The sequence below is a fragment of the Pezoporus occidentalis genome, unplaced genomic scaffold, assembly GCF_034315485.1.
Source record: "Pezoporus occidentalis ecotype Australia unplaced genomic scaffold, CSIRO_AGI_Poc_V1 ctg157, whole genome shotgun sequence".
Lineage (NCBI taxonomy): Eukaryota > Metazoa > Chordata > Aves > Psittaciformes > Psittacidae > Pezoporus > Pezoporus occidentalis.
In genome coordinates, this window is record NW_026913393.1 from 1,297,009 (window position 1) to 1,323,677 (window position 26,669).

Below are 26,669 nucleotides of genomic sequence, written 5' to 3' on the forward strand. Positions count from 1 at the left end.
AATGAATATATTGCAAGGAGAAGAATATGTATTTTTTTATACCCTACATTTTTGCACTATTTTTGACACTGATGTTTTAGCTAGAAATCTAAATATATTCCTCTTGTTAAAACTGAAACATCATTATCTCTTTGTCAGAATTATCTCTTCATCAGAAATATTTCAGTAAAATATTTCAGTAAAACTGGAGGTTTCTTGTCTACTAGGTACAGACTGAGTCCATGCTGGTCTCACAATCTCATGCATCCTTTTCCCTTTAGATTTCATAAGCTGGAAAAATGGAGGAAACCCTTCTACAACGTGCTCCAGGTCTATGAGAACGCTTCTGTGCTGCTGCCAGCTTTCTACAACACTCGCAACACGGATGTTTCAATCCGGGTCAAATATGTCCTAGACGATTTTGAATCTCAGCAAGCTGTTTACTACTTTCATCCCCAGTATCTCATCAATGTCTCACGCTACTGGCTTGGCCAAGGGGTGCGGGCCAAGCGGATTAGCACTGGGCTGATCTTGGTAACTGCTGCCCTGGAGCTCTGTGAAGAGGTCCACCTCTTTGGCTTTTGGGCTTTCCCCATGAACCCCTCAGGGATTTTTATAACTCATCACTACTATGACAACGTGAAACCTCGCCCTGGTTTTCATGCTATGCCCTCAGAAATCTTCAACTTTCTCCACATGCACAGCAAGGGGATCCTGCGGGTGCATACTGGCACCTGCAGCTGCTGTTGATGGAGGCATTTCTTATTCTGACATAAAATTAACAATAACTTGATGCCTATGTATGGTGTAGAATATTTTATTACACCCTGAGATTATGCAATAATTGTTTGATATAAATTTCTTCAAGGCATTGCATCCCATAGGATCTAGGATACCAGCATCTTTCCTGCTAGCAGAGTTGGGTCCGTAACAGTTTAGGAGAAGCAAAACTATTCTGCACCAGGGTATACACTGCCCTGAAAAGCAAATCAGATAAAAAGCACATTCCCAAATAGGTTTAGGGATAAACAGAGCACATTGATGTATTTATCATTTCACTATGAAGAAAAGAACCAAACTTTTGAGGAGAATCAGTGATCAAGAATTTTGGTGTAAACTGAATGATTTTACATAGGTTTCTGAATCGAGTATCCTGGGGCATTGCCAGATTTTATTGAAAACACTGTTCTCTGTCATTTGGGTTTTTGAAAATACTGTTTAGCATTATAGTTTTAAGGGGAAGTTTATAGCTTGAGGTCTTTCTTCCGTAATGTCACAAAATATTGTTGAAAACTAGCATATAGATGTGATTGATAGGAATAAACAAGATCACTTTATGCATATTTTCAGCGAGGATAGAAGAGAATTAAATTCCCATTCACTGCAACAGGTAACTCTGTTGACCATGGTGTGTAATTGTTGTAGAGTTTCTTCATCCTCCCTGTGTCTTGTATTTCTGGTCTCCTTTGCAGATCATGTTTCCTTTTTCATTGTCTGTGATGCTTTCCTTCTAGCTAACATACGCACCATGTGTGTTCTTCCTTCTGCAGTGACTATCTCAGCTTCAGAATGTAGTTCTTGTTGACGAAACGTGCTCCTTCACACTTCTGTGTGCTTTTCTCAGGCTAAATAGCAACGAGATTATGTAGTTATGTTTTCTGAGCTGATTTCTTTGGTTCAGGTATCACAGTACAAGATAGAAAGAAGCATTTTCTCATTGATTTTTGTTAAAGACTTTCATGAGTATGCGAAAGTTGACTTGCTGATGTGCAGGTCAAGTTAGACACTTTCAGGTATCTGTTCAGGAAATGAAGTTAAAATATAGTGAAAATACTTTGTGGTTTAGATTATGATGCTTATTTTAAAATTATCTCAAGTTGTTAGTTGTCTTAACGTGGCAGTTCCTTATGTTAAGAATGTTATTAGGGTAGTAAAAGGGCTGGTGTATTCTTGAGAAAGTTACTCTGCCAGTTTTGCCAAGCTTAATTTTCCACCTGAAGCAGTTAAACTGGCAAAATCCTGATGCAGAAAAGATGCCACATATTGCTGGATTTTATTTTGGCTGCCAAGCCATGCTGTTGTAGGCTGCTGGTATATCCTTTTTCATACTGGTATGACTGCCTACACACAAGGGTGAGGTTTGCTGTTTCAGCTCTGCTGGCATAGTTAAATGAACAGAGTTTCCTCTTGTATGTTCTTAGTGTGAAGCGCTTGGGCTGTTGTCCAGTGCCTTGTCATGTCTTAGATTACAAGATCTTTGATCAAGGATTTGGGAGTTTAAAGTGCTAGTTCTATATGAGGGATGCTTTTTTTTTTTTTTTTTTTTGGGGTGGGGGGCGGGGAGAGAAGAGGGTATAAATCCAGAGCTAAACTTGAATTTTGATTTTGTAATGCATGAATTCACAAAGCTTCTTGTAAAAGCCTCTGTGCTGTGCTGAGAGCTGTGAATGTTGCTCACGTTACAGATAAAATGATCAGAAAGGAAGTGAAGCACGATGGTCACCGTTTCAGAAGTTCCTGCTGACCAGCGGTGACCTGGATGGTATGTGAGAGTGTATTTCCTTAACTTTACACAACACTCCAGAGGTCTGATTATGTTAAAAGCAACCCATATCCTTGATAAAGGTGTCAGAACTCACTTGAGAAATAGCAGCCAGGGGTAGGTGAAGGACCTGTGCTTAAGCTTTATATATTTGTGGTGTTGTGCTTTTGGTCTTAGAGGTATGCTGTGTGTTACTGAACACCACCTTGTATTGGCTAGCTGTGAAATATGCAGCCTGCTAAGAATGAACTTGTAGAGGAAATGGCTTCCTTCATTTATATATAAGAGAGATCTTTGTCTTTGCTGTGTTTTGTACATTTATGTGCAAAGGGCTTTGATAATGAAGTGCTGTAATGAAAGTGGTATTTAGAGAGCAATGTGACCCTAAGGGTTGGCCATCTTGCTGTGCATTAAGCTTTATGATAACAGTAATGATGCTGGAGCTGATACCTAGAGCCCTTACTCCTTATTCTGCCTGAGTATGGGACTAGTAGTGACTTCAGTTATTGCTTTGCTGCTGCTGCTTTGCTAAGGTTACCTTCTTTAGTACAGGATTTTTTTTTTACTATGGTGGTTGAAGTGAAGAAAAACAGCAGAAAGGAATTTGGTATGTTGTGAAAGATACTTCAGAAAATATTGGAAGGCACTTGAGAAGTATCCGTATGTTGGAAAGAAATTGCTCAAATCCCTGTTTTGTAGTTGCAAAAGTCCTTTTGGGCTTTTTGGCCAGGCAAAAGGGTAAGCAAAACTCTAATTACAAGGTCACTGACACTTCCTTTTCTTTATTTGCTTCATATAAATGAGCAATGTAAGTTCACCTAGGCTACACCATAGTAAGTGCAGGTTTACTGTGTTTAGATTTTGATTGGTAGTAAATCTATAGCTACTATATTTTTTTAATGATTTTAAAATGTGTGTGCAGGATACATGCACATATGCACCAAAGGCACGATCTTGCCACATTTATTAGAAAAGAGCTCCCATTCAAGTGGGTGAGTATTTTATTTGTGTAGGGACTGCAGAAACAGGCCCAGACATGACTATGAAAGTGTACATAGGTGTATGATTAGGTGTAAGGAGTGATTTGCAGGGCAGAAAGAGATATATATAAAATATTCCTTGAGATGAAATGCATGTTGCAGCATGTTTACTTTCTGATTGTTTTTTCAGGTTTTACTTAAAAGATGATTGAAAAAGTGTGACATTTGTCAGAAATGCCACATGCAGAAGCTTTCAGATACTTTTTGGCCTCTTTACCTTGCACTGGGTGATGGAAAATCAGGTTTCTGCTGCTGTACTGCAGCATCTGTGGGGCCGAGTGGAAACAGTGTGGTCTGAGGGTCTGTGGATGGACCCTACCAGCTGCTCTCTTCTCCATGGGTAGTAGATAAATACTGCCTGGGAGGTTTTAGCTACTCAGAGGTCACTACCTGTGCCATGTCACTGTGGGGTGTGTGAGCCACCTTTGACCAGCCTGAGCTTCTGCCTGTCCTCTTTAAACGGGTGAAAAGAAGGGCTGTTGCAGAAAGAAGGACCCTCCTTTTTTTCTGCCATCATTCTTTTGTGTGATGAGCATATGAAAATACTCTTCTGACATCAAGAATATATCTGAATTTGGGGCTATTTTGGTTTTCCTTCTCCCATGCCGTCAAAACTCCAAATGTCCAATCTTAACCTTCTTTTAACAATGGGATACATGAGTGATAAGAAATGACTGTAAGGAGGCCGGGTGTGTTTGCTGCACACTCTTATGACAGGTAAAGGACATGCATAGCATATTGTGCTTTCCCACAGAAAAGGCTGCAGACTCCAGAGGTATCCCTCAGTACAAAAATCTGATCCATCCAAGAAGAAATGCAGTCAGCTGTCTTGTATGACATCCTGAGCTCAAGGTGTAATCATGGCTTTCTTGCTGAGGATATTAAATCTGAGAGAGGGAGAGAGAAAATTATAATGTCATGGTTTAATCTCCAACTCCTCATATTATTTAAAAGAATCTCTTAGGAAATTCCTGAGATCTGCATACACTGGCAATGTAAATTGAGTTGGAAAATCCAAATTCTTGGATTTTTTAGAGAAGAAATGCTTCTCCTTTATTGTCAGGTCACATGAGGAGGCTTATGAATCTTCCAGTGCTGTCATCAAAGGGAAGGAAGTATTTAGTTGATATAGTTTAGCTTCTTGCTTTTGATTTCTGAAATCCAACTTTGCTGATGGACAGAATGGATTAAATAGAGAAAGGGCCATTATAATTTAGCATATTTTCTGTGATTGCAACAGAATTGTCACAGACAGCTCATGAATTGCAAAAGGAGAGACATGCCTTGGCAGCTCCTCCTGCTGCGGCCCCCAGAGAGGAGAGACACCATGGTTTTCTGGAAAAGAGATGTAAAGGGGGTACAAGAGATTCCAGAGCCTTTAGCACTGTGGAGTAACACCACAGAGACGATGAAGTTTCAAGCTTGCAACAGTCAGGAATAGCTATTTTGGTCTCTGACAAAAGCTGCCCCCCACAGCTTTGACTGATGATAAATTAAAGGTTATGCTCACTTGGGATGGTTAAATGTAGTAGACAGAAGGAAATCGACTCTAGGAATAGTCCACTCTGCGGGGGTTTGGTGAATCAGTGGAAATGTTGCTCAGACCTTGAAGGCAAAAACGCCGGTGGTGACACAGCTCTGTGGGTGTGCTGCTTGTTCTTGGCTCTCCAAAGAGCAATCGCTGGTTTGCATGTGAGGGAAACCAAGGTGGGTAACACACTGAGATATGGAGTGAGAGGGAATCTGTCCTTTTTCATCTTCTGAGGGCTGGTGGCTCCTCAGCAAAGCTCTGGTGTAGAGAGCACAAACTTGAGTAGTGAAGATGGAGAGCTCTGAAGTGTCCCTTTAGCCCTATCTCGCTTGCATCCAAGTTTGCAGAGAACTTTGGAGCTTTGACAAGTGTATGAAGAAGGAAACAGCAAATTCAGCAGTCCCTAAGGGCCAAATTCCCTGGAAATTCTGGAGTGAGCTGGGTTTTCAGGAATGAAAGAGTCAGCATTTATGCTTTGGGCTTTTTCCAAAATCCAGTGGAGCCTGTGGAAAGTTCAGAGCAAGCCTCTGGAAAGCACGCTAAACATGGTCAGGAAGATCAGCCTCTTTTTTCATAACTCACTTGATTTCAGACATGGTTTTTAATATATTGTAGATACTGTGCAGTAGTAATACTGTGTTTTTAATGGTGTGTGTAAAGAACAAATATATCTGGAAGCAGAAATGTTGTAACTATCACTCTCCTTTCCAGATTATAGCACTTTTCATCTTTTCAAACTCATCTATGCAAAGCATCTCATCGTGATAGTGTAAATCACCATATGAAATCAGAAATGAACCCTCTGTACATGACTGTATGTATGCACATCACATGCCTTGAGAAAAGAGGTTTTTCTGCTTACTTTCAAATACCAGCATGGAATTCATCAGTGATGTGAATGTGTTCAAGGCAGGATTCATCCCATCCCCTTTGAAACCACAACATTCACATTTGGCTTCAATAGATAAAAAACATCGGGTCCAGTGCCTGTAAGTAAAGTCAATAACCTGCATCTCCCCAAAATGCCTCCCAGAATATTATCATTTTATGTCTTGTGATCATCCTGTCTAATGTGGGTGAGGCTGTTGGGCATCCCTATGTTGTGTCCCTGGTATTCAGAATCAACAAACAGTTGTACTTAAGAGCTTCTTTTAAATGAAATTAAAGGAAATCTAAATTTATGCTAAGTGTTAAAGTGAGGGAGCTTGGGCCCCAGGCCAGCAGCACCTCCAACACTCCCCAGAGCCCTGAGCATCTGTGAAACATGAGAAAAGAGGGACTGGGCCACAGTGGGAAACTTGAAGAAAGGTAAAACTGCCTCAGCGCTTCAAGGATTGAAAGCTGTAAATATGTTACTGACATGTCTGACTTTCCATTTAGAAACCTTAAATGTTCTTGGTGTTTGATCTTTGGGTAAATTGATGTACATTTTTAACTGTACTAATCACTGTAAAATGTGTTAGCATGTAAAATGATGACAGATTAAGCCAGCGCAACCAGATGCTGCGTTGGCTAGTTCTGGAAATGTCTGTTCTGTCTGAAACTGTCTGATGGACCAAGACACTGAGGTCTCTCCAGTGCTCCATATGGCTTATGAAGACTCTGGTTATTACCTATTTTATCAATGGGGAGGAAGCAGAGTTGAAATAATCTCTGGTTTTTAACCATGTATTGGTCAATTTATCACACACTTAGGTGTGACACTAAAGCTGTCCCCTTAGAGACAAGGAAAACTGCCTGTGCCTGCTCTTTGTGGGACAGGACATGGGGATACTGCTTCATTTCTGGGTCCTCCTTATCGACAACCATGAGGTCCCAGGGCAAACCTCTGCATTCAGCCCATGTAAGTTGTATTGGACAGCTGCTGCCTGTTGAATGTATCCCCTAGTGGAAAACAAATCCTTACCATGGAAATACTGAAGCAAAACTGTGTGTCTTCATGCCAGAGGAGCTTGTGGCTATTACAAATTTAAAGCTTATTTCATGTTTATTATTCCTTTAAGGCGGTGATGGTGGGGATGGAGAAATCCAAGCAGAGTCATGGTTGTTTCATGTTGATGTTAATCCCTCATGTCCATACACTCACCTTTTTTTTCAAGCCTACTACCCTGTAGTTTTTGCCTATTGTTTGTGTAGCTGTATTGTGGTTGTAATAGAAAGCCTATCAGTTGATGTAAGCCATAACTAAAGCAGTAATCAGGGTATTTTTTTGGTCTGTGTCACTGTGTTTGAAAGCTGATTTAATTCTATTGAATAAAACACTTTAACAGTTTTATGGGAAAGACAATCTTTGCATCGCTTTTTGTGCCTTCAAACTCATTTTGTATTTTCTGCTGTTTTGTGTGTTTGAACAGAGAGAGCTGGAAGCTCAGCTGATAGAAATTGGTTCATGTAAGTAGAGAAGATGATATAACATCATATATGTTTACAGATAGATAAAAATCTATGTAGGGCTATACAATTATATAAATTGAGAATCTGGTATTTTTATCACTGGACATACAATGTACATTCCTGGATTGTAGCCTAAAATATGTATGGGCAGAAGAGAGTAATTTATTATTGGAAGTAGCAGTCTGTGCACAGACAACCTTTGAGAACCCTGTGCAATCCCTGGGTTTTGCCTGCTTACCATTTACTAACTTCCTTGGGTCTGGTCTGTCTTACTGAGCTGCAGTCATACAAGCTTAGACTTCCATCAATATTCTCAGCATCAGGAGAATTAAATTATAAATGTAAGAATATTTATAGGGATATAAAATAGCAGATGGAACAACCATATATTTTTTGAAACTGGGTATATTCCTATGGCATTCCTATTGTTCCTAGATTATAAGCTCAAATAGGAGTAGGTAATAGAAATAATACTATCTTGATATTAGCACTGGTATAGGGAAAATGTAAAACGTGAATGACTTTGAAGAGGGAAAGCTGTGGTGAATGCTGGAGGAATCAGTTCTCATTCTTGCTGACATTTAAACTGGTGGGTGTACTTCCTTCCCCCAGCTGCTTGTGATTATTGTTAGTGATTATTCAATCAAGAAGAGGAAACGTGGAGAGGGAAAAATGAATAGACAAACTGACACTGGATGGCATAATTGCTGTCTATCACATTGCAAATTGTTCAGCTAAGCAAGCAATCAAAGAATGGTTCATTTCCTAAAGACTGCAGCATCTGTCATTTTCCTTAGTGGCGTTTGCAGCCTTTCTTCTGAGAAAGTCTCAGTAAGAAACCATAGTGAATTACAGGGTTGTTTTACCACAGTCTCTCTCTGAGACTGCCCAGGGGTGGGTGGTTAGAGGAAAGAGCAGGAGAAATAGGGAAAGTAATAAATGACCCTTCTGCTGGCGTTCCCTCAAAGAGGTATTTGCCAGTTTGTATTTTTGGCCACAACAATGTGATACGGTACCAAGGATCAGACTTTAGCTCTGTGCTTGTGTGAATAAGTGGTTCCTTTTGCTTTTGTGAGCTGCTGCGTTCTTCTGAGGGCACCCAGCAAGTTGTCTTTGTGTCGTGGGACCTGCTTAGATGAAGCCAGGGCAGATACTGGCCTCCCTTCTTCCACTACAGACATTACCTCTTGGAGTAAAAGCTATATGAGTCTCTATTTATCTGTCCCCTCTTTTTTCCCATCCAGCTCTAGAGCTGTGGTGAGCACTGCTAGCCATAATCTACTCCCAGGTGATGAAGTGCTAGCAGTCAGGTAATTTTTATCATTTAGTTCCTTGCTCTAAGGCTTCAGTCATCTCTAAGCCCTCCTAGTGTGTCTGACTAGAGGAATAAAAGATTTAAATCCATAAAGGAGCTATTATCAGTAGCAGAGGAGAACAATGGAAGGTGTTCCTGCCAGTGACAGTGGTAGGAACTAGATGATCTTGAAGGTCCCAGCCAACCCAAACCATTCTATGATTTTATGAAAATATCCCAATAAGTGTGTATTATTGCTGCCACTTTTTTGAATGGAGAAGACACCCTAGTAGTAAGGATGCCAATGCCAAAGCTTCCTAAGTGTAGAAGTTCAGATCTCATTAATTCTTTCCTACACCTGAAAACAATGAGTTAGCAAGTTCAGGTCTTAACCAATAATTGGGAGCATGAGTGTTCTGTTGAAGAAAGCAGATGTTTGTGTAGACCTTGGAGACAATCATATTGACCTCAAATTCTACCACTGAATCCACACAAATACTACATGAGGGCATCTCACTAGATGTCTGCTAGTAACTGTGATAAACCTCTGTAGACATCTGTAGGTAGAAAGGCAGAGATGCAAAACAAAGCTCCAGGGATGGAGCTTCTCTGGTCAACCTGGGCCAGGACCTCACCATCCTCACAGGGAAGGCGCTGAAGAGCTTCTACCTAATATGTAATCTAATCTACTCTCTGTCACTTTAAACAATATGGGCTAAAATCCACTGTTTTCCTTTACAGGGCATCTTTTGTTTATTTTTGCATGGAATCAACCTCATCAGATGTACTAACAGCCCAGGCTGTCACGCTGACTGTTGTTACACTCTTTCTGCCTTGCTGGACTTAGAGTCAGCTTTTGGAAAATGAAGTTCATCCTTTCCCCAGATGAGGTGAATGAAATGATGCCTGGAGCTTCACGGGAGCGTTTCATCTCACAGCTTGTTTGCTTAGTGGCAGTTGATAAACTCTATGCTGCAGTCAGGTCAGGTGGGCAGTGGAAGTTAATCTTGGTAACATCTGTGTTTCTAGGCACCTTATTTCCCTTGAGAAGCTCTGAGGCACTGAGGGAGTCCGATAATTTTGCAAATTATTTACCATCTTTGCTGCTCAGTGCAAATGCCTTTGGGTGATATAGTGGAATACTTGAGTCTGTAATGCTGTGCTCTTTGAATGTTTCCATGAGCATGTGGCACAGGATGATAAATATGGAATATGAATCTCTTTCACTTGAAAAGATCAATAGCATTTTCAACTTCCTGTACGGGTGTTTCATGAAGTAATGTGTGCTGGGAATGTTTTGGGTTTGTTTTTTATTTTGTTTCAGAAGTATCTCCCAAATAACATCTTTAATGAGCCTTTCAGAAACTGCATTTGGTAAAGGTTAAGCAACAGTGATGGATTTCATTATCTCACTGTGTGGACACTGATGAAGTAAACCCTTTGAATGATGGTGTCTGGGCCCATGTCAGGGGTTTGGAACTGGATGAGCTTTAAGGTCCCTTCCAACCCAAACCAGTCGGTGATTCTATGATCCATGATAGCTCTTTATTTCTTTAAAAAGTTCCAGAAACCATCTAGGAAGAGATTGTCTGTGGGAGCACTCACTTGCTCTCAGCCTTTACTGAAACTTAATGCAGGAGTTGTAAGGCAGAAGGGAGGGACTGAGAGACAACAGGCAGGGGCTTACACAGCCCTTTCTATAAGACATCACATCAACAGACATTCTTAACCCCAAATAGTAAGTACTTGCCCAGTAACTGCTCTGTTAATACTTTTTTTATCCTAGTAGATTTGCAGACACTTTTCCAAGCTGATGCTAAACTGTTTGTCACAGGGAAGAGGCTGATAAGACACATATAAATTAACTCAGTGACTCTCTTGGAAAAGTAGCAAGCATTTGCATCTTTATAAGCTCTTATCATTAAAGTTTTGGGGTGAGTTTTCAACCAGCTCACCAGATGCTGACTGTCCTCTGCAGGGGTCTCATCAGCAGTGGGGCTTTGTGGCACAGCTCATTCTCATCTTCCGTGTTGAGGATTTTTGTCTTTCCCTAATGCAGATTTTTAGTATTGCTAAGCTTTTGCTTGAAAAATGTATTTTTGTAATTAGCAAACTTTGTAGCTGCTGGAACAAAAGATTTAATTTCTGGTGATTAATTAACCTATGCCTTAACAACTCATTTTCATCTATTAGTCTTTTGATTTTTGATGTTATACTAATAACCAGCAAGAAAATAAAACAAGATTCATTTGCTGAGCAATCAAATAGATGTTTTTACAGTGGATGCTTCAAAGGACATTAAAGTAGTTTAGACCCATCCCCTTACCTTAGCCAATATTATTTTAACTTAAAAATACTATTTTCTGTTACCTAATTTTATACCATGATTATGGCTGTTTCAAGTAGCTTGCTGTGGAAGACAGTTATTTGTTAAAGGCTGTCTTAATCCATCCATAAATCATAAGGACTTAGATGGGTCTGGTTGGGTTGTTAGCCTTGACCATCTTTTTTAAACCCAACCATACTCTGCATAAGAAAACTGAATGTGGCTCATCTCAGTGTTAAGTTTCATCATTTTTAAGTGACAAATGGGATCTCAGCCTAGCAGAAAATGGTTTTATCCAGACCTGAGGTCAAGGTTTTGCTTGTTGACAGTTTGAGATACAACCCCGATGTGTTAAGACACTGATAAATGAAGAGGTGATTGACTGGCCATTGATTTCCAGCAGTCTGAGTAGCATTAATGAACTTAGCTGAATATTATTCATATTCTCAGTTTAAAATGGAAAAACAGACAGAGAAATGTTGAGTCTGCACCTCCTGCAAATACAAACCAGCAATACTTAGTATGAAATTCATTTTTCCTAATTTTAGGCATCTTCAGTGTAAAGCCTACAGGTGAGCTCCTTGCCAAGGCTCTCTTTGTAGAAACGTGCCCTTAATTTGCCAGCTTAGGCCAAGTGTTGATTTTGTTCATCCAAAATGTCATCACACTGATTATGGATTTCCTGAGCATGCCACATCCTGTCTTTCTTCTCCCTGCTCTGCAGCACCCTGGAAGGACTAGAGCTAAAAGGAAATGTCATCCAGCCCCTGTCCAAGGCCAAGGTTAAGTTCTGTTTTCTCTGAAATATGAACTGCTATCTTTAAAGAGAAAAACCAAAGTAAAATTGGTCTGACCTTGAACATGGAACAGTCTCCCGTTTTGCATAACTACAGGAACAAAGTGAATATCTAGCTATCTGTAACACTGTAATTAAGAAAGGTCATTCATCCCAACAGAGCCAGCTTGTGTTGCAGAGCAGTTTGTGCTCATATGAGCTCTGATATTGGGATGTAATTGCTTTTCTGATATCCATGTATTATTTACACTATGCTACTGTTGTAACCAGTGGCAAACTCCTTTTGACTCCAGATCTGTTGTTACTGTAACGTATTTATTAGGGCAATGCAAGGTCAGTCTAACCTGTTACTGGTCTGTAAATGACCCAACTGAAACTAATAGTTTTAGTGCTGTAACACCAATGTGAGATTCAAATCAGGACTTCGGAGTTAATTTACTTTATTGCCATATCTTGATATATGATTATTAAGTACTTTGAGTGTTAATATTGCCGCTTGATTTATAACACAGAGATGTATCTGAAGTGTTTCCTACGTATTTCTTCAGGAGAAGGGTTTGAAGGGAAGACAGAGCAAGACACACACCCCAAAGTTGACAAGATCAACAGTGACGGAGGCAACATTAGTCTTTGAACTCTCAGTAGAGTAGGTTAATACCTTTGCAACCCACAGTCCAGAAATCACATATATATATATACATATATATATATATATATATATATATATATATATAAATACCACCCTGCAGAAAAATGTTGGTGTGGGATTTCAGATAGCCTGATTTCTTTCAAAGTGAAATTACAGTCTGGAATGGCCTGGGAGGAAGTGTAGGAACTTCATTAGCTTAAAATCCAACTAACATCTAAGATATTCTCCCCAAGCCAGTCAGTTTTACTGTGTTTGTACTGCCAGGTTGGACGGGGCTTGAAGCAACCTGCTCTAGTGGAAAGTGTCCTTCCCTGTGGTAGGGGATTGGAACTGGATGAGCTTTTAAGGTTCCTTCCAACTCATACCCATCTGGGATTCTATTCTGTGATTTAGGTGGGTGCTCTGTATAAATGAGGGTGGTGCAGCAGAGTTCCTCTGCTCTTTGCTGAATTCAACAGCTCAAGGTTGCAATGGCCTTGCTGTTGGTGTGAGGAAACATCTTCACCCCACTTTTATCTTGCTCTCTGGCTTAAATGAGGGTAGTCCACACACTTTTCCACATTTACATGGTTTTTGGGAGTTTCCTCTGGTGATGCCTATATATATCTAGGAGGGGTAGCTGTTGATAGATCAGAGGGATGCCAAATGAACCACATTTAAAACTTTAGGAATTTCCCAAGCATTAGTTGTATTATTCAGTGAAGATATTAATGCAGCATCTGAGTAGCATGTTCCTTCTCATTATCACATTCAGTTGGACTGATACAAAAAACACCTATAAATACAAACAAGCCCAGTCCAATGGTTAGCCACATATAAGAAGCCCAGGGTGAGAAGGATGAGGTGGGCGGGCTGGTGCTGGGAGCTTGCCCCATGTGCTTGGAGCATATTTTCATCCATAGGAATGAAAAGACCTTTTCCTTCATAGATTATTCCTTTATTTATTAATTAGGTTCATGCCTCTCATTCACATACACATGTAAACACTGTTTTCCATTTGATAAACTTCAGCTCATTTATTCTCCTTATGTCTCCTCTTCACTACTCAACAATATTTGAATTAGAACACACCTTCTGTAGCTGAATCAAATAATTTTCCACTTTGCAGATTATTCCATAACAGACTAACTTACAAATATAAGAAAGCTGGCACATTTCCTCTTCTTCAAAAATAGACAATGATCAGGGAGAGAATTCAGGTTAGTCATGCATCCTCTCTGTTTAAAAAATCCATGTTGCTATATATCATATTCTTTATTAAACTCTAGTATCTAACTCAGACTGACTTTTTGAGTATGTGTACCATCACCACCTTAGCTTATGATTAATGTCTGAAAGAGCAGGCTTTGAATTTCTGACTCAAAACGTTTCAAATACTTTGGTCCTTTAGCTCTTTGAAGAAATTTTGTTCACTAAATGGCTCCATTATTTCTTCATGCTTTGGTGGTTTTTTGAGTTTACAAAAGCCAATAAAGCAAAAAAACTACTTCAATGTGTACACACATAGGCACAAGCTCAGATAACTGGGCCGTGTTCATAAACAGCCATTTGTGGAAAAGTGCTTTTTCAACATAACAAGTACACCACAAAAAGGCTTAAATTAAACCTTTTCCCTTGGAGATATGGCGTGCTGTAGGGTAAACATGCCCTCTGGTCCATGCTGCATAGCTGACTGGCAGTGCAGAAACCCTAACATCCCCCATAGCACCCTGTGGCAGGGTCGGTACATTTAATGTCTTCAAGGTTCATTATTAAAGCTTAAAGGTTGCTCTTCAAAGAGACTTCGTAAGATGTCACTTGCTCTAGTTTGCTGGCGGTCTGCAGTGATGGCTGGATCTTAATGAAACCAGCTTGTAATTCTTTATGTATTACTTTAATTATAGTGAAAACTTCTCCTTTTTCAAAGGAAAGTGCATCTACTGAGTTGTGACCTGAGGAAACACTGCAGATGGTGTCTTCAGCACAGGATTTCTGGATCACATTTACCTAAGGCTTCTGCACTGACCTAATCTTGCTTCTATAGCAAAGCAGTGGTGACCTGCCCTTTGCTTGAGTGCAGGTCAATCTGGCCGTCATGCTCCCCCCAGTTATCCTCTGTTCCTTTCCTGAAGTAGTAAATGCCTGGGAAAGGGGGAGGAAATCTGTGTTCAGGATTGAATACTGAAAAGCAAAAGACTACCTCAAGGTCCATTTAACTTCAGGACTGAAGGTATTCTCAGTTTATATGACAGACTCCATCAAACACACCTGGTTGTTGCTTTGAGAAGGGGATTTTACTGTTCTTTGTACTGACATTGAAACTGGAGGTTTTTTCCTCCTTTGTATAAAAAGACAAAATAGATCTAGTCTGTAGTATATGGAGAAAGTCAAGGTGGGTTAAATGGCAGAAATGATACTATGGATGAAACGTGCAATGGCAGAACATTTGCTTAACGTGCAATTAGTTATTCTTCCTTCCCCCTTGCCCTTTCCTCATGTTATTCCCCCCCCCCCCATAGTCTCTCAGAGGTCAATAGGTCCTTGCTGGTTTCATATTTTGTTAAAGCCCTCATTAACTTCATCAGGGTTCTCAGCTGACTGCCTTTGGTACATAAATACCCTGGCTCCCCTCATAGCTGCCTCTGCCAGTTCCTCTGCTGGGGACACCTGAGACCTTGGGAATAACTTTTTCTCTCCCAAGTGGCTTTATTTAGCAATTTGCAACCAGGGCCTGATGAGGGGAGCTGGGTGATCACCTCTACAGCAAGAGCAGTCACCATGTGGTGTGGGAATATGCTCCAGTCTGCTGCTGGGTGTGCTGGTAGGGTAACGATTTTCACCTTTCTGTCTATTATATACCCCACTAGATGTGAAAAGATATCTTTTGCAGGTGGGTTGCTCACCTATAACACACATCTAGGTGAGATGAGCCACATATGGGCAGCTCTGTTCAGGTGTATGCATATATCTGTGTGTGTGTGCGTGTGCACACCGGGGCAGCAGCGGGACCTGCAGAAAGAGCAGGACTCATAGCTTGGTAGATGACCTACTGATGGGAAGGACCTGACTTCTCACTGAAGTACTCATCTGTGAGGATTTGGCTTGATGGTAGGTGAGCTGTGGCTGGTTCTGTCATAGAATAGAATCACAGAGTGGTTAGGGTTGGAAGGGACCCTAAAGCTCTTCCATTTCCACCCCACTGCCACTAGGGCAGGTTGCTTCAAGCTCCTGGGTCCAACTTGGCCTTGAACACTGCTGGGGATGGGGCAGCCACAGCTTCTCTGGGCACTGTGTGCTCCTCACCACCCTCATGCTTGTGAGATGTTCCCTGTCACCCGGAAACATTCAAGGCCAGGTTGGATGGGGCTCTGAGCAACTTGTTTAGATAAGGATACCCGTCCTTATGGCAGGGGGGTTGGACCAGATGGACTTTAAAGGTCATCTTGCTCACTTGTTACAGCACATAGAGCATTGTGCAGCCATGATGGAGTCACTTATAGACAAATAATTGAGAGGATACTTGGGGATAGAATTGGTATGATGCACTTTGGGGAAGCTTATTTGGATGCCTTCTGCTACTTACAGCCGTATTCAGATAAGGTGTAGAAAGCAAAAAGTCCTACAGGAAATAACTGGATCAACTCTGACAGCCTGAGAGTAAATCCATGGCATAGAAAGATAAGAGGTATTACTATTTCTAGAGTTAGGTCTGGATCCTGGTAACCCAGAGAGCTTTTCTATTTTTGTGTCAGCTTAAGAGAAGGTTTTGTGTTTATTTGGTGTTATCTGGGCAAGTTCAGCTGCAATGATTTTACTTTTATCCTTTCCCAGACACACGTATATACACTTGCATTCTTGCTTCTTGGCAGCTTGTAACAATGCCTCTAATCCTCCTTGGCAGAAATCTTCAAAACTAATTCTCTTGGAAAAAAAAAAAGAAGTTGTTGGTGATAATTTCATTGGTGATGCAAGAATGGAGGTGAGAAAATACTTGAGAGAAGAAACTTTGGCCAGAACTTGGCTTTCTTTCAGTGCCTTTCTTGAATAGTTTGTGTGCTGCAAAGTCTGAGTAATCTTTCAAGATAAGGATCCTTGGGTGGAGGAGGAGGATTGTATTATGAGCAGAAGTCTCATAAAGCACAGTACATTATGCATAAAGATATTGTATATAATACAATAAATAATATTGAAAACTCAATACTGCTTGGATGACTCAGAGATCTGGTGTGAATAAAAAGGGAGCATTAAACCCATTCAGCCCAGGTGTGTGTATGCAAACTCACAGATACCACCTGAAATCCAGTATCACAGTTTAGATGGGGGTTTGCAGAACTAACAGAACTAATCTACAGTCTGTGGAAGAACTTCAAAAGGCTTTCTTTGTTTCCTTCCTAACAACAAGTTTTGGAAATTGAACCATTACCGGTGTTTTAAACATTCTGGGAATGATTAGTTTTTTACTGGCGAAAAGATGAAGATAATACATGAGTTTGTACAGGACTGCAAAAACAAAGCTTTGATTTTATTTTATTTTTTTTTTAAGTTTTATTTTATTTTAAAAGAAAATAAAACCCAGCAGTCTTGCAGCTGTCTTCAGATCTTGATCCTCTCTGATTTCTCCTACAACAGAGTTAATGCACAGGATTTTCAGCTATGGTCAACCAGTGGCTGATACATTGTGCTGAATACCCCAAACTGAAATAAAAGTATTTGGTGTGCTTCACTTCCCAGGTGCTGTGCAAAGAAATGATTGTTTTTAACAGCTGAGAAATGCACTGAAAGAGGACCCTAGCTTGACATTTGGCAAGACATTGGACCTTCCTCTTAGAGGCCCTGTCTGCAAAGAGCTGGTTATTGTGTTTTCTGGGATTTAGAGATGAAAGCTGTGTCACTCTGGGTTCTCCAGCAGGTGCTGGCAGATGTGTGTAAAGTATTAGTAGGATTTTCTACTTTCCTTGTAGAATATGTTTGACAGCTGTGTCTGGCTGTGATCAGAGCTGTTACTGCAAGCTGCTGCCTCAAATCAGTGATGGAATATTACTCTGTTCATGGGGAAAAAGGAAGGAAGGACCCAATCCATATAGCAATTGCAGAAAACCTCTGGTAGGTTGAAGAACGGCATAAAAATGTGTGATGGGCAGAAAGTAGTTTGTTCAGTAGGTGTCCACAGCATTGCAAGTCCTTCACTAGCACTTCTACATCTCCTGCACCTGGAGAAGCCAGGGCCCACCCTTGCATTCCCTTGGGTGGAATTAATCCTTGTGTATGGTACAGAGACACATCATCTTGGTCATCCACCAGACCTGGCAGAGGTGTGGGGTGGGTTCCTGGGGTGTCCATTCCAATCCAAACCACTCTATGATTTATCTATGAGCAGGTATCCCTTGCTGGAGACAAGTCTACTGGTGAACTGGTGAGGCAAGTGCTGCTGTATTGTAATTGGTGTGAATGATCACTGGATCAGGCCCTGAGAATGGTGGAGTGCCATCAAGACAGACACAACTGAGAAGTCAATGCCAGGATGATGAGCCCTGGATCATCTGTGAAGTATTTGTATTGTGACATGCCTCTGTAGCATCACCTGCTTACGAGGTGATTATTTTAGAGAATGCAGTGTTCCAGGAGACCATGTGTGTCACCAACTTTAGTCCCAGCTTAACCCATGAAATACTTAATCCATGAAAGCCCCAAATACATGCTGAATCTAGCTGTGGGGTTTTGCCCATTACACTTTTTGTGGGCCATTTGAGAATCTCCCTGCTGTGATGTTAAGAACCTGAAACTTGCTCATGATCAGCTTATTCAGGAGCCACCACTGCTTGAATAGTTCTTTAGTTGTTAGTGAAGAGCACCTATTTGTCAGGGGAGAAGTGCATGCATGAGCATTCATACACCATTCAAGACTGGTTTGGGGTCTTCAAGCTATTTATTGCATCCTTTCTCTGTCTCCATACAGGCATGCCATGAACTGTTCTTATCTTGTCGTGTTGCAGCTTCTGATGGTTGTGGCCTCCATATCTTGTGGTTTGTGGTTTTTGTGCCTCTACTCATGGGCAGAGCATGGGAGACTCTGTCCAGGACACTTCTTATCTAGGACATACAAGTCATAGACCAAGCATAATCATGACTAGGAAACAGCTAAAACATCAGTGTGTTAAGATTCTTCTCACACAAAAACAAGGCAAAACACTGTGCCAGCTTCTGGGGAAATTACTAAGAAAACTAACTCTATTCCATCCAAAAGCGCAGCTAGATGAAAGTCCACAGCTTATGGCCTAAGGCTTCAGCACATCTAGCTGCTCGTACTAAGCAAGTAAAGCTAAGTAAATAGCACACTAAATCACACAATACTGTAAGTGACTCAAACTATTTAGAACTTACTTACTTAAGTTATAACTAATGTCTCTCAAGATACTATGCTCCTCAGTCTGTTTCCCTGCGTGCAGCAAGGAAGATGTGAAGACAGAAAACTCTGGGGTTTTCGCACATGCTGTTGCTGGAGAGTCAGTGAGACCTCCCCTGCATCCAGCTCTGGGGCAGCAGCACAAGAGGGACGTGGAGCTGTTGGAACGAGGCCAGAGGAGGCCATGGAGATGCTGCGAGGGCTGGAGCAGCTCTGCTCTGGAGCCAGGCTGAGAGAGCTGGGCTGGGGCAGCCTGGAGAAGAGAAGGCTCCTGAAGGGGAGACCTGAGAGCAGCTCCAGTGCCTGAAGGGGCTGCAGGAAAGCTGGAGAGGGGCTTGGGACAAGGGATGTAGGGACAGGCCAAGGGGAATGGCTTTAACCTGCCCGAGGGGAGACTGAGATGAGCTCTTAGGCAGAAGCTCTTCCCTGTGAGGGTGCTGAGGCGCTGGCACAGGGTGCCCAGAGAAGCTGTGGCTGCCCCATCCCTGGCAGTGTTCAAGGCCAGGTTGGACACAGGGGCTTGGAGCAAGCTGCTCTAGTGGAAGGTGTCCCTGCTCGTGGCAGGGGGTTGGAACTGGGTGAGCTTTAGGGTCCCTTCCAGATACAACTGTTCTGTGAGTCTGTCATAATTAATTACTGCAGCTCTTCTGGCCTTTGGTATGTGGATATGATATAGAACTTCCATCTTTCCTCTTGAAATCTTAACTTTGTTGAAGTTGGAGGACATGCATTGGGGTATGGCTATTTACTGTTATTACATCAGTTATGGGTCTGAACTCTGAAAACACTTGTGAACTCTTGCTATCTAATGTCAACAGTGGTGCTGGCATCACTGGCAGCACGGAATTCTCATAGAAGTCATACTGTTTGCATTAAATGTTAAATGTGCTTAGATGTGGTAGCTTGCGCGTATGTTTATATAAAAAATTAAAAATGGTGTCCTTTAGTTGCACAACTTTTAAGTAAACAGAGCAGTAGAAACATCTGTTAGCTTTGATTTTTAATTTACTGTGTAATAGCTTACATCATAATAAATGATGTTGTGTGATTTGGATATAATTTTGAATTTGTCAGGAAGCTTGCAGCCAAATCACTGAAGCTAATGGTAGTTCTGCAATCAGCTGTACTATGTGTCAGATCAGAGGAACCGTTATTGAATTTTAAGAGGCTGAATTATTCTGTTGCTTGTATTAAATCTTAATGCCATTTTGGATAACGGTAATGTTTTCCCTTGGAGGTATGTACTGAGTAGGGTTTCTGTTCTTGAATATAAAACCCACACAGGGTTTTCTAGAAATTGTTGAAATTCCAATTTTAAAGGGTTTAGATGTATCCAAAAGTAATTTCAAAGCTGCTCTAAATGAAATTATGTATTTCCCCTGCTGGATGTAGTGTTACAGTGGAGTCATTTTTATGAATTGAGACAATTTAATGGTGCTGTAATCATAGAAACATAGAATAGTTAGGGTTGGAAAGGACCTTAAGATCATCGAGTTCCAAACCCCTTGCCATGGGCAGGGACACCTCACACTAAACCATGTCACCCAAGGCTTCGTCCAACCTGGTCTCCAACACCACCATAGATGGAGCGTTCACAACTTCCCTGGGCAACCCATTCCAGTGCCTCACCACACTCCCAGTAAAGAACTTCTTCCTTATATACAATCTAAGCTTCCCCTGTTTAAGTTTGAACCCATTACCCCTTGTCCTGTCACTACAGTCCCTAATGTAGAGTCCCTCCCCAGCATCCCTATAGGCCCCCTTCAGATACTGGAAGGCTGCTATGAGGTCTCCACGCAGCCTTCTCTTCTCCAGGCTGAACAGCCCCAACTTCCTCAGCCTGTCTTCATATGGGAAGTGCTCCAGTCCCCTGATCATCCTCGTGGCCTCCTCTGGACTTGTTCCAACAGTTCCATGTCCTTTTTATGTTGAGGACACCAGAACTGCACACAATGCTCCAGGTGAGGTCTCAGGAGAGCAGAGTAGAGGGGCAGGATCACCTCCTTCGACCTGCTGGTCACGCTCCTTTTGATGCAGCCCAGGATACAGTTGCTTTCTAGCCTGTGAGCACACACTGAAGCTGGCTCATGTTCATTTTCTCATCGACCAACACCCCCAAGTCTTTCTCCTTGGGCTGCTCTGAATCTCTTCTCTGCCCAACCTGTAGCTGTGCCTGGGATTGCTCTGACCCAGGTGTAGGACCTTGCACTTGGCATGGTTAAACTTCATAAGGTTGGCATCAGCCCACCTCAAGTGTGTCAAAGTCCCTCTGGATGATGTTAATTACAAAAAATAGTCTACTGACATGGCTGATCTTTAAGGGGTTAGGGGTTAAGAAATGTTTAAATTCATCTAGAGATAGAAAAGGGATGGTAACTGCCCTGTGCTTGCATGTTCTGAGGGAGACTCACTTCCACCGGCCTCTGCAAGATGTGCTGTGTGCATCATGAGCGCAGTATCTTGGACTCCTGAGGATGGGCTGGGACCCAGTAGATGGGAATATGTATACATGTATATATGTTCCCAGACCTTCTGGAATTGGTGGTAGGAGTAGTTTTCTTCTTCTCTCCCATGGAAAAGGACCCCATGTTCTCTACGACACCATGACATTTCATGGTGTTTTAGGCTGATTGGTTCTGGCAGTCTCTTGTCATCCATAAGTTTCTATTTTAAAATACAGAGTTTTTTTAAAAGATCTCTTCCCATAAAGCACTTCTGGAGCTGAGAGCTTGCCTTGCTGAGTGGAAACAATCCTTCTAGCTCTGGGCAACTGGTTTCCTCCACTGAATGTGGTGCTTTGGAATTACCTGCCTGGTCCATGGAAAGGAGAGGCTATGTCAGCCCAAAGTGCCAATGTTAAAAACCTGTGCCAAGGAAGGGGGTGAGATAGGACTCATTTGCTCATCTTTCTAACCCTGCTTTGCTAAATCAGCTTGGGGAAGTGCTGTAACAAGTTCATTATCTTTCCCTAGCCCCGAATTACATGTTCAGATGGTGGCAAAGCTTTTTGGCTTAACTACTTGCTGTAAGGATTGGTTTGTGTTCTAGCTCTCTGACATGTTTGGAAGAAAACCAGAGATGCACAGCAAAACAAGAAGTTTCCGTTACTTTTTATGTATATGATGGCTGGAATGTCACCTGGCCAGATTTTTTCCCCATTGTTTCCCCAGACACAGTCCAGATGGGGCATCCCTTGTCAGGGACAACTGACCCAGCCTCCCTGTACATTTAATGGGAATTTAAAATCATTTCTGTTGCCCTTGGTTAAATCAGCATTTCATGGGCATCAACATCTTTTAGAGGAAATTTATTTGACTTTTTATTAGCCCACAATTTCCCATGGAAAATTAGTGGCTGGTAGGTTTTTATTATTCTTCTCTCTGAAATCATTGACTCACTCTGTGTGGTGTCTATCCCAGCAAAGCCTCTCATCTGCAAGAGAGCACTGGTCCATGCCATCACCGGTGAGCTAGGAGAGCTTTCCCATCTCCCTCAGGCGGTACATGACAGCAATAGATATAATGGACTCATCTGGATAATTTAGTACTTGCTCAGTGTATTTGGTTTCTCTAGTGACACCCTGGCATTCATGCTTGACTTACCCACCTCTCAGATAATAAATGAAAGAGGTTTCACCTTGTTGGCAGCACTGGCTTTTGGCCCATTACCTTTTCTGACATTGTATACTTGAGAAATTAAATTACCTAGTTTCCTGGCTAGCTCCCTAATGAATGCCATTAATTAATGTATTTTCAAAGGAGGAGGTGTTTTTATTCTTAAACTACAGGAGAATCTCTTTCCTTGGCAGTCTGTGAGCAGGGAGGCTGTGCAGTCAGGAGCAGGCTGGTCTGTCCGTGGTTGGCTCTGCTCGGCAATATCCCATAGGCTTGTGCTTGTGGCTCTGCTCCCCAGGGAAAGGCTGACTGGAAATGTGGGAAAGTGAGAGGTCTAGCATTTTCCCCATGTGAAGCACAAGTGGAAAGTGCTAGACAATTCCCTCTCTCTCCCCCATCTTCTGCATCAGCCTCTATTGTTATGAGCAACTTCTGTCCCAGCAAGGACTGTTGATGTTTCTGCCCTTATTCCTCATAGCCAACCTTAAAATCCTCTTTTTTTTGTGCATCTTAGACTAATGTTACACAGTCCTACCATCTTTTGCTCTCAGGCCTTCCTCAAGCCTTTAGAAGAGAAGGCAAGTCCACTTTGCAGAAGACTTGTCCACCTCAGTGCTCCCTACACGCGCCCTTTGGCTTGTAACTTGTTTTATGGCACTTCTCAGGGGAAGAGCTAATCCCATAAGTATCCAAGTTAATAGGAAGGATTATTATCTCTGCAGGTAGTGGACCAGTGTAGCAAAGATGTGCTGCTTAGGATGTAGCTGGAAGGTGGATAGAAATGCAAGCTGGTCCTTTGGTAAGAATTAGCAGGAGAGTTTGGATCTGTCACTCTCCCTCTTTCCCTTGTTTCTCTTTAAGTCTCTCCTCAGTGGAAGTGGCAGCCCTCCATATGGATGGACATGGGGTTGTAAACCCAAGCTGGGGAGAGGTGTGAAGTGAATACCCTTTGGAGATCAGGGATGAATTTGGATCTTCTGAATGGAGAAAAAGGCACTGAGCTAGGGATGAAGACTGGGGCCAGGGCAGCAGGCACTGGTATGGCTGCAGTGTCCATCTGTCCTTGTTAAAGATGGAACTGGAGTGAGCAGGGGGAAGCTCAGGGTATTAGGGATGGGCTGGAACAGTACCTGGCCTCCACTGCAGATTCAACAGGGTGATATAGAATGACTTGGTACAGATTTAAATTCCCACTTCTGAGCCTTCCAAGGGAGAAGGTGGGTACGACCTTGGTGTTGCAGCTGGTTTATGGGCTATGGAGTCTGGGAGCTGGGTAGGAGCAATCAGAGATGCGCTTGGGCTCTGCAGGGAGAAGCAGCCACCTGAATGCAGGCAGCAGTGACATACGGGGTGTCACTGGGATAGAGAAAAGCTCTCAGGTTTGCTTAGAGCTGCTCTGATTCAGGTGGCAGTTCAAGCATTGATTGATCCCACTGACTTCAGTGTTTCTATTCATGCTTTAAACCTCACTGTGCTCAATACTTTGATAAACTGAATGCTTTGAGTTCTTTACCCTGCAGTGCCTGAAGATATCTGCTTTTCTTCTCATATCGCTACCATTTAGTCACTTCTGCTGCTACCTGTTGTGGTCCGCAGCATTCTTCATTGGGATGAAAGAACAGGGCCCTTTGAAATACTTAAAGCTGATGTGAGTCACAGTATTTGTAAGGAATGCTGGATTTTCATAAGCCTTCTGGTAGAACAGATATGTCAGAAAGTTTTCAGGAAGCAAGGAGGTAGGTTGATCCCTCCTGGGGGAAACTTAAGATAACTCCTGCACAAGATGATGAGCCTCACCATCTGTGGGGATGCTCAGTACTTGGTACAGAAAGGGCTGGTGTTCTGAATCCCTCTTCCCACTTTTGGAGGCTGGGCTAGTGTGTATTATGATCAAAAGCAGCAGGTGAATTACAGTCTTGGGGCTGAATCTCTCATTCTTTTGATAATAGTTTGAGTCCTGCAGATATTCTTTAGGGAAAAAGTCTCTTCAGTAAGAAACCATATTCAATACTAGTGATTGTAGCTAATGCCTTACTTAGGGCTGACTGCACAGCTGGTTTAAATAGAAATGCTGTCCTTTAAGTTGCTTAGCTGATAGTCTTGTCCCTCCTGTGCTGGAGTGTACCTAGGTAAGCTTGAAATTCCTGATGTGGGTCTTATTTTCTTGTAATTTTGCTAAAAGGCAGTTGGAGAAGCATGTGAAAATGCAGTAAGCTCCTTTCCCATTTTTTCATGCTGAAAAACTCCCTTGAACACGAAGTCTTAGATTACATTCTTCCTAACCCCATGTTGTACAACAACCTTGGTGAGAAAGTTCGAATTCTCATCTTTGAGACCTCTCTGTTTTATGCCAGAAGCTTGAAATGCAGATTTTTCTTGAGCTTGTGTTTGCTGAGTACATGTAGGCCCAGCCTGACTTTCTAAGGACACGTAATCACAGCTGTAATCACGGCTCAATCTATTTCTAATGTTTGCTAATTAATTCTTAGCAGTGCTTAAACCTTGTGAATTAAATTGATAAAAAAGAACAACTCTTTCGTAAGGCTTATGCACATGTTATTCTAAGGACTCTTTTATACTGGCAGCATTAAGATGCTGTTTCATCCCAGGCTTGTGGCTTTTAAAACAACTCATGGATATGAATAAGCTTTAGTGGGATACTGCATGTATAACTTGCCAGCTTTGTGTATCTGGGGCATATCATAAGTGTTTGGCAGGAGCCTTCAGATCAGAGCACCAGGGAAAAGTAGATGAGGGCATTACACTCTCCCATCACCTACTTATTTGAATTGGAAGCCTCATCCAGTGAAAACCTCTGGGAAATGCTTGGATGTTGAACCTGCATTGATTTCTGTGCTCCTGCAGCTCCTCTGGACCTGAAGCTGGGTGGGTAATGTTTAGTGCTTGCTTGGCTGTTCCTAGGAGGTGCCAGGGGTGCTGGTGGGGTCTGTGCTCTGAGGTCTGTCTGTTCAGACAATGGGAGAGACTTAATTCTGAACTGTAGAACAATATCATAGAACCCCAGGTTGGGAGGGACCTCAAGGATCATCTGGTCCAACCTTCTTAGCAAAGCATGACATGGAATAGATGTCCCAGCACCCTGTCCATGTGTCCAGCTTTGGCAGCGTCACACAAATCCCTGCCATGACACAGACTTCCATTTTCAATCACCTGTTCTTGAAAGAGCTGCTGTAAATATATATATAAATATATATTTAATTTTCCAGGCAAATTCTGGTAAGATCCCTCATGCTTTATCCCTGTTTTCAAGGTTTATTTCTTATTACCTTGTATAAAGCAGTTTCATAAAATCCCAGACTGGTTTGGGCTAGAAGGGAGCTTAAAGCTCATCCAGCCCCAGCCCCCTGCCACGGGCAAGGACCCCTTCCACTAGAGCAGCTTGCTCCAAGCCCCTGTGTCCAACCTGGCCTTGAACACTGCCAGGGATGGGGCAGCCACAGCTTCTCTGGGCACCCTGTGCCAGCGCCTCAGCACCCTCACAACGAAGAGCTTCTGCCTATGATCTTACCTAAATTCACTCTGTCAGTTTTCCCAGCCCCGAGCTTGAGATGTAGTATAGAAGCTGCTGCTTTGAGAGCTCAGGGTCTATAATCACGACCCTGCTGACGGATGCCTTCAGCTCCCGAGGACCAGGAGCTGTTGCTCCTCTCTTGGTGGGACGCAGCATCTTGCTGCTTTTTGCTAGAGAAATATTCCTCTCGACTAAACCTCATTTAACCAGCAGAGGCCGTTATGTCCATACGCTTGAAGGCAGAGAGCTCCCACTGAAGCCTCTGGGCACATGAAAACCTTTCCAGCCTGTCTGTGAAATGGATTGGGGCTGTGTATCCCAGTATCCCCAACTGCCTCATGCTGAGCTGTTGGGCTGATGGGATTGCAATGCAGATGTAGATAGAATAGAAGGGAGTAGTGAGGAGCCATATGGGGATGAAAGAAAAAGCAAAGCTCTTAGTAGGCACCGCGAGGTCTGATTAAATCTGTAATGACTGGTGCTGCAACACTGTCAAGCAGCTCCCCCAGCACCTCCTTTGTCCAGCCTGGTGTAATCTTGTGCATTTCTCATGTACATGGGAGAGAAATGTAATGGCTTCATTGAAGGAA

General features: G+C 42.3%; 2 protein-coding genes across 8 annotated transcripts in view; both read left to right on the top strand.

The window, feature by feature from the left end:
- The window catches only part of ST8SIA5 (ST8 alpha-N-acetyl-neuraminide alpha-2,8-sialyltransferase 5), an 80,277-nt gene extending 72,910 nt beyond the window's left edge, over positions 1-7,367 (top strand). For all 7 annotated transcript variants that reach the window (XM_062611785.1, XM_062611786.1, XM_062611788.1 and 4 more), the window contains one exon: positions 261-7,367. In XM_062611785.1, the coding sequence (XP_062467769.1) occupies positions 261-729 (469 nt within the window). In that variant the 3' untranslated portion in view covers positions 730-7,367. The remainder of the gene's footprint in view (positions 1-260) is intronic.
- A 7,825-nt stretch (positions 7,368-15,192) lies between these two features.
- Positions 15,193-26,669, top strand: part of LOXHD1 (lipoxygenase homology PLAT domains 1) — a 170,595-nt gene continuing 159,118 nt past the window's right edge. Inside the window, exon 1 of the mRNA XM_062611784.1 lies at positions 15,193-15,351. Coding sequence (XP_062467768.1) covers positions 15,309-15,351 — 43 coding nt within the window. The 5' untranslated portion in view covers positions 15,193-15,308. The remainder of the gene's footprint in view (positions 15,352-26,669) is intronic.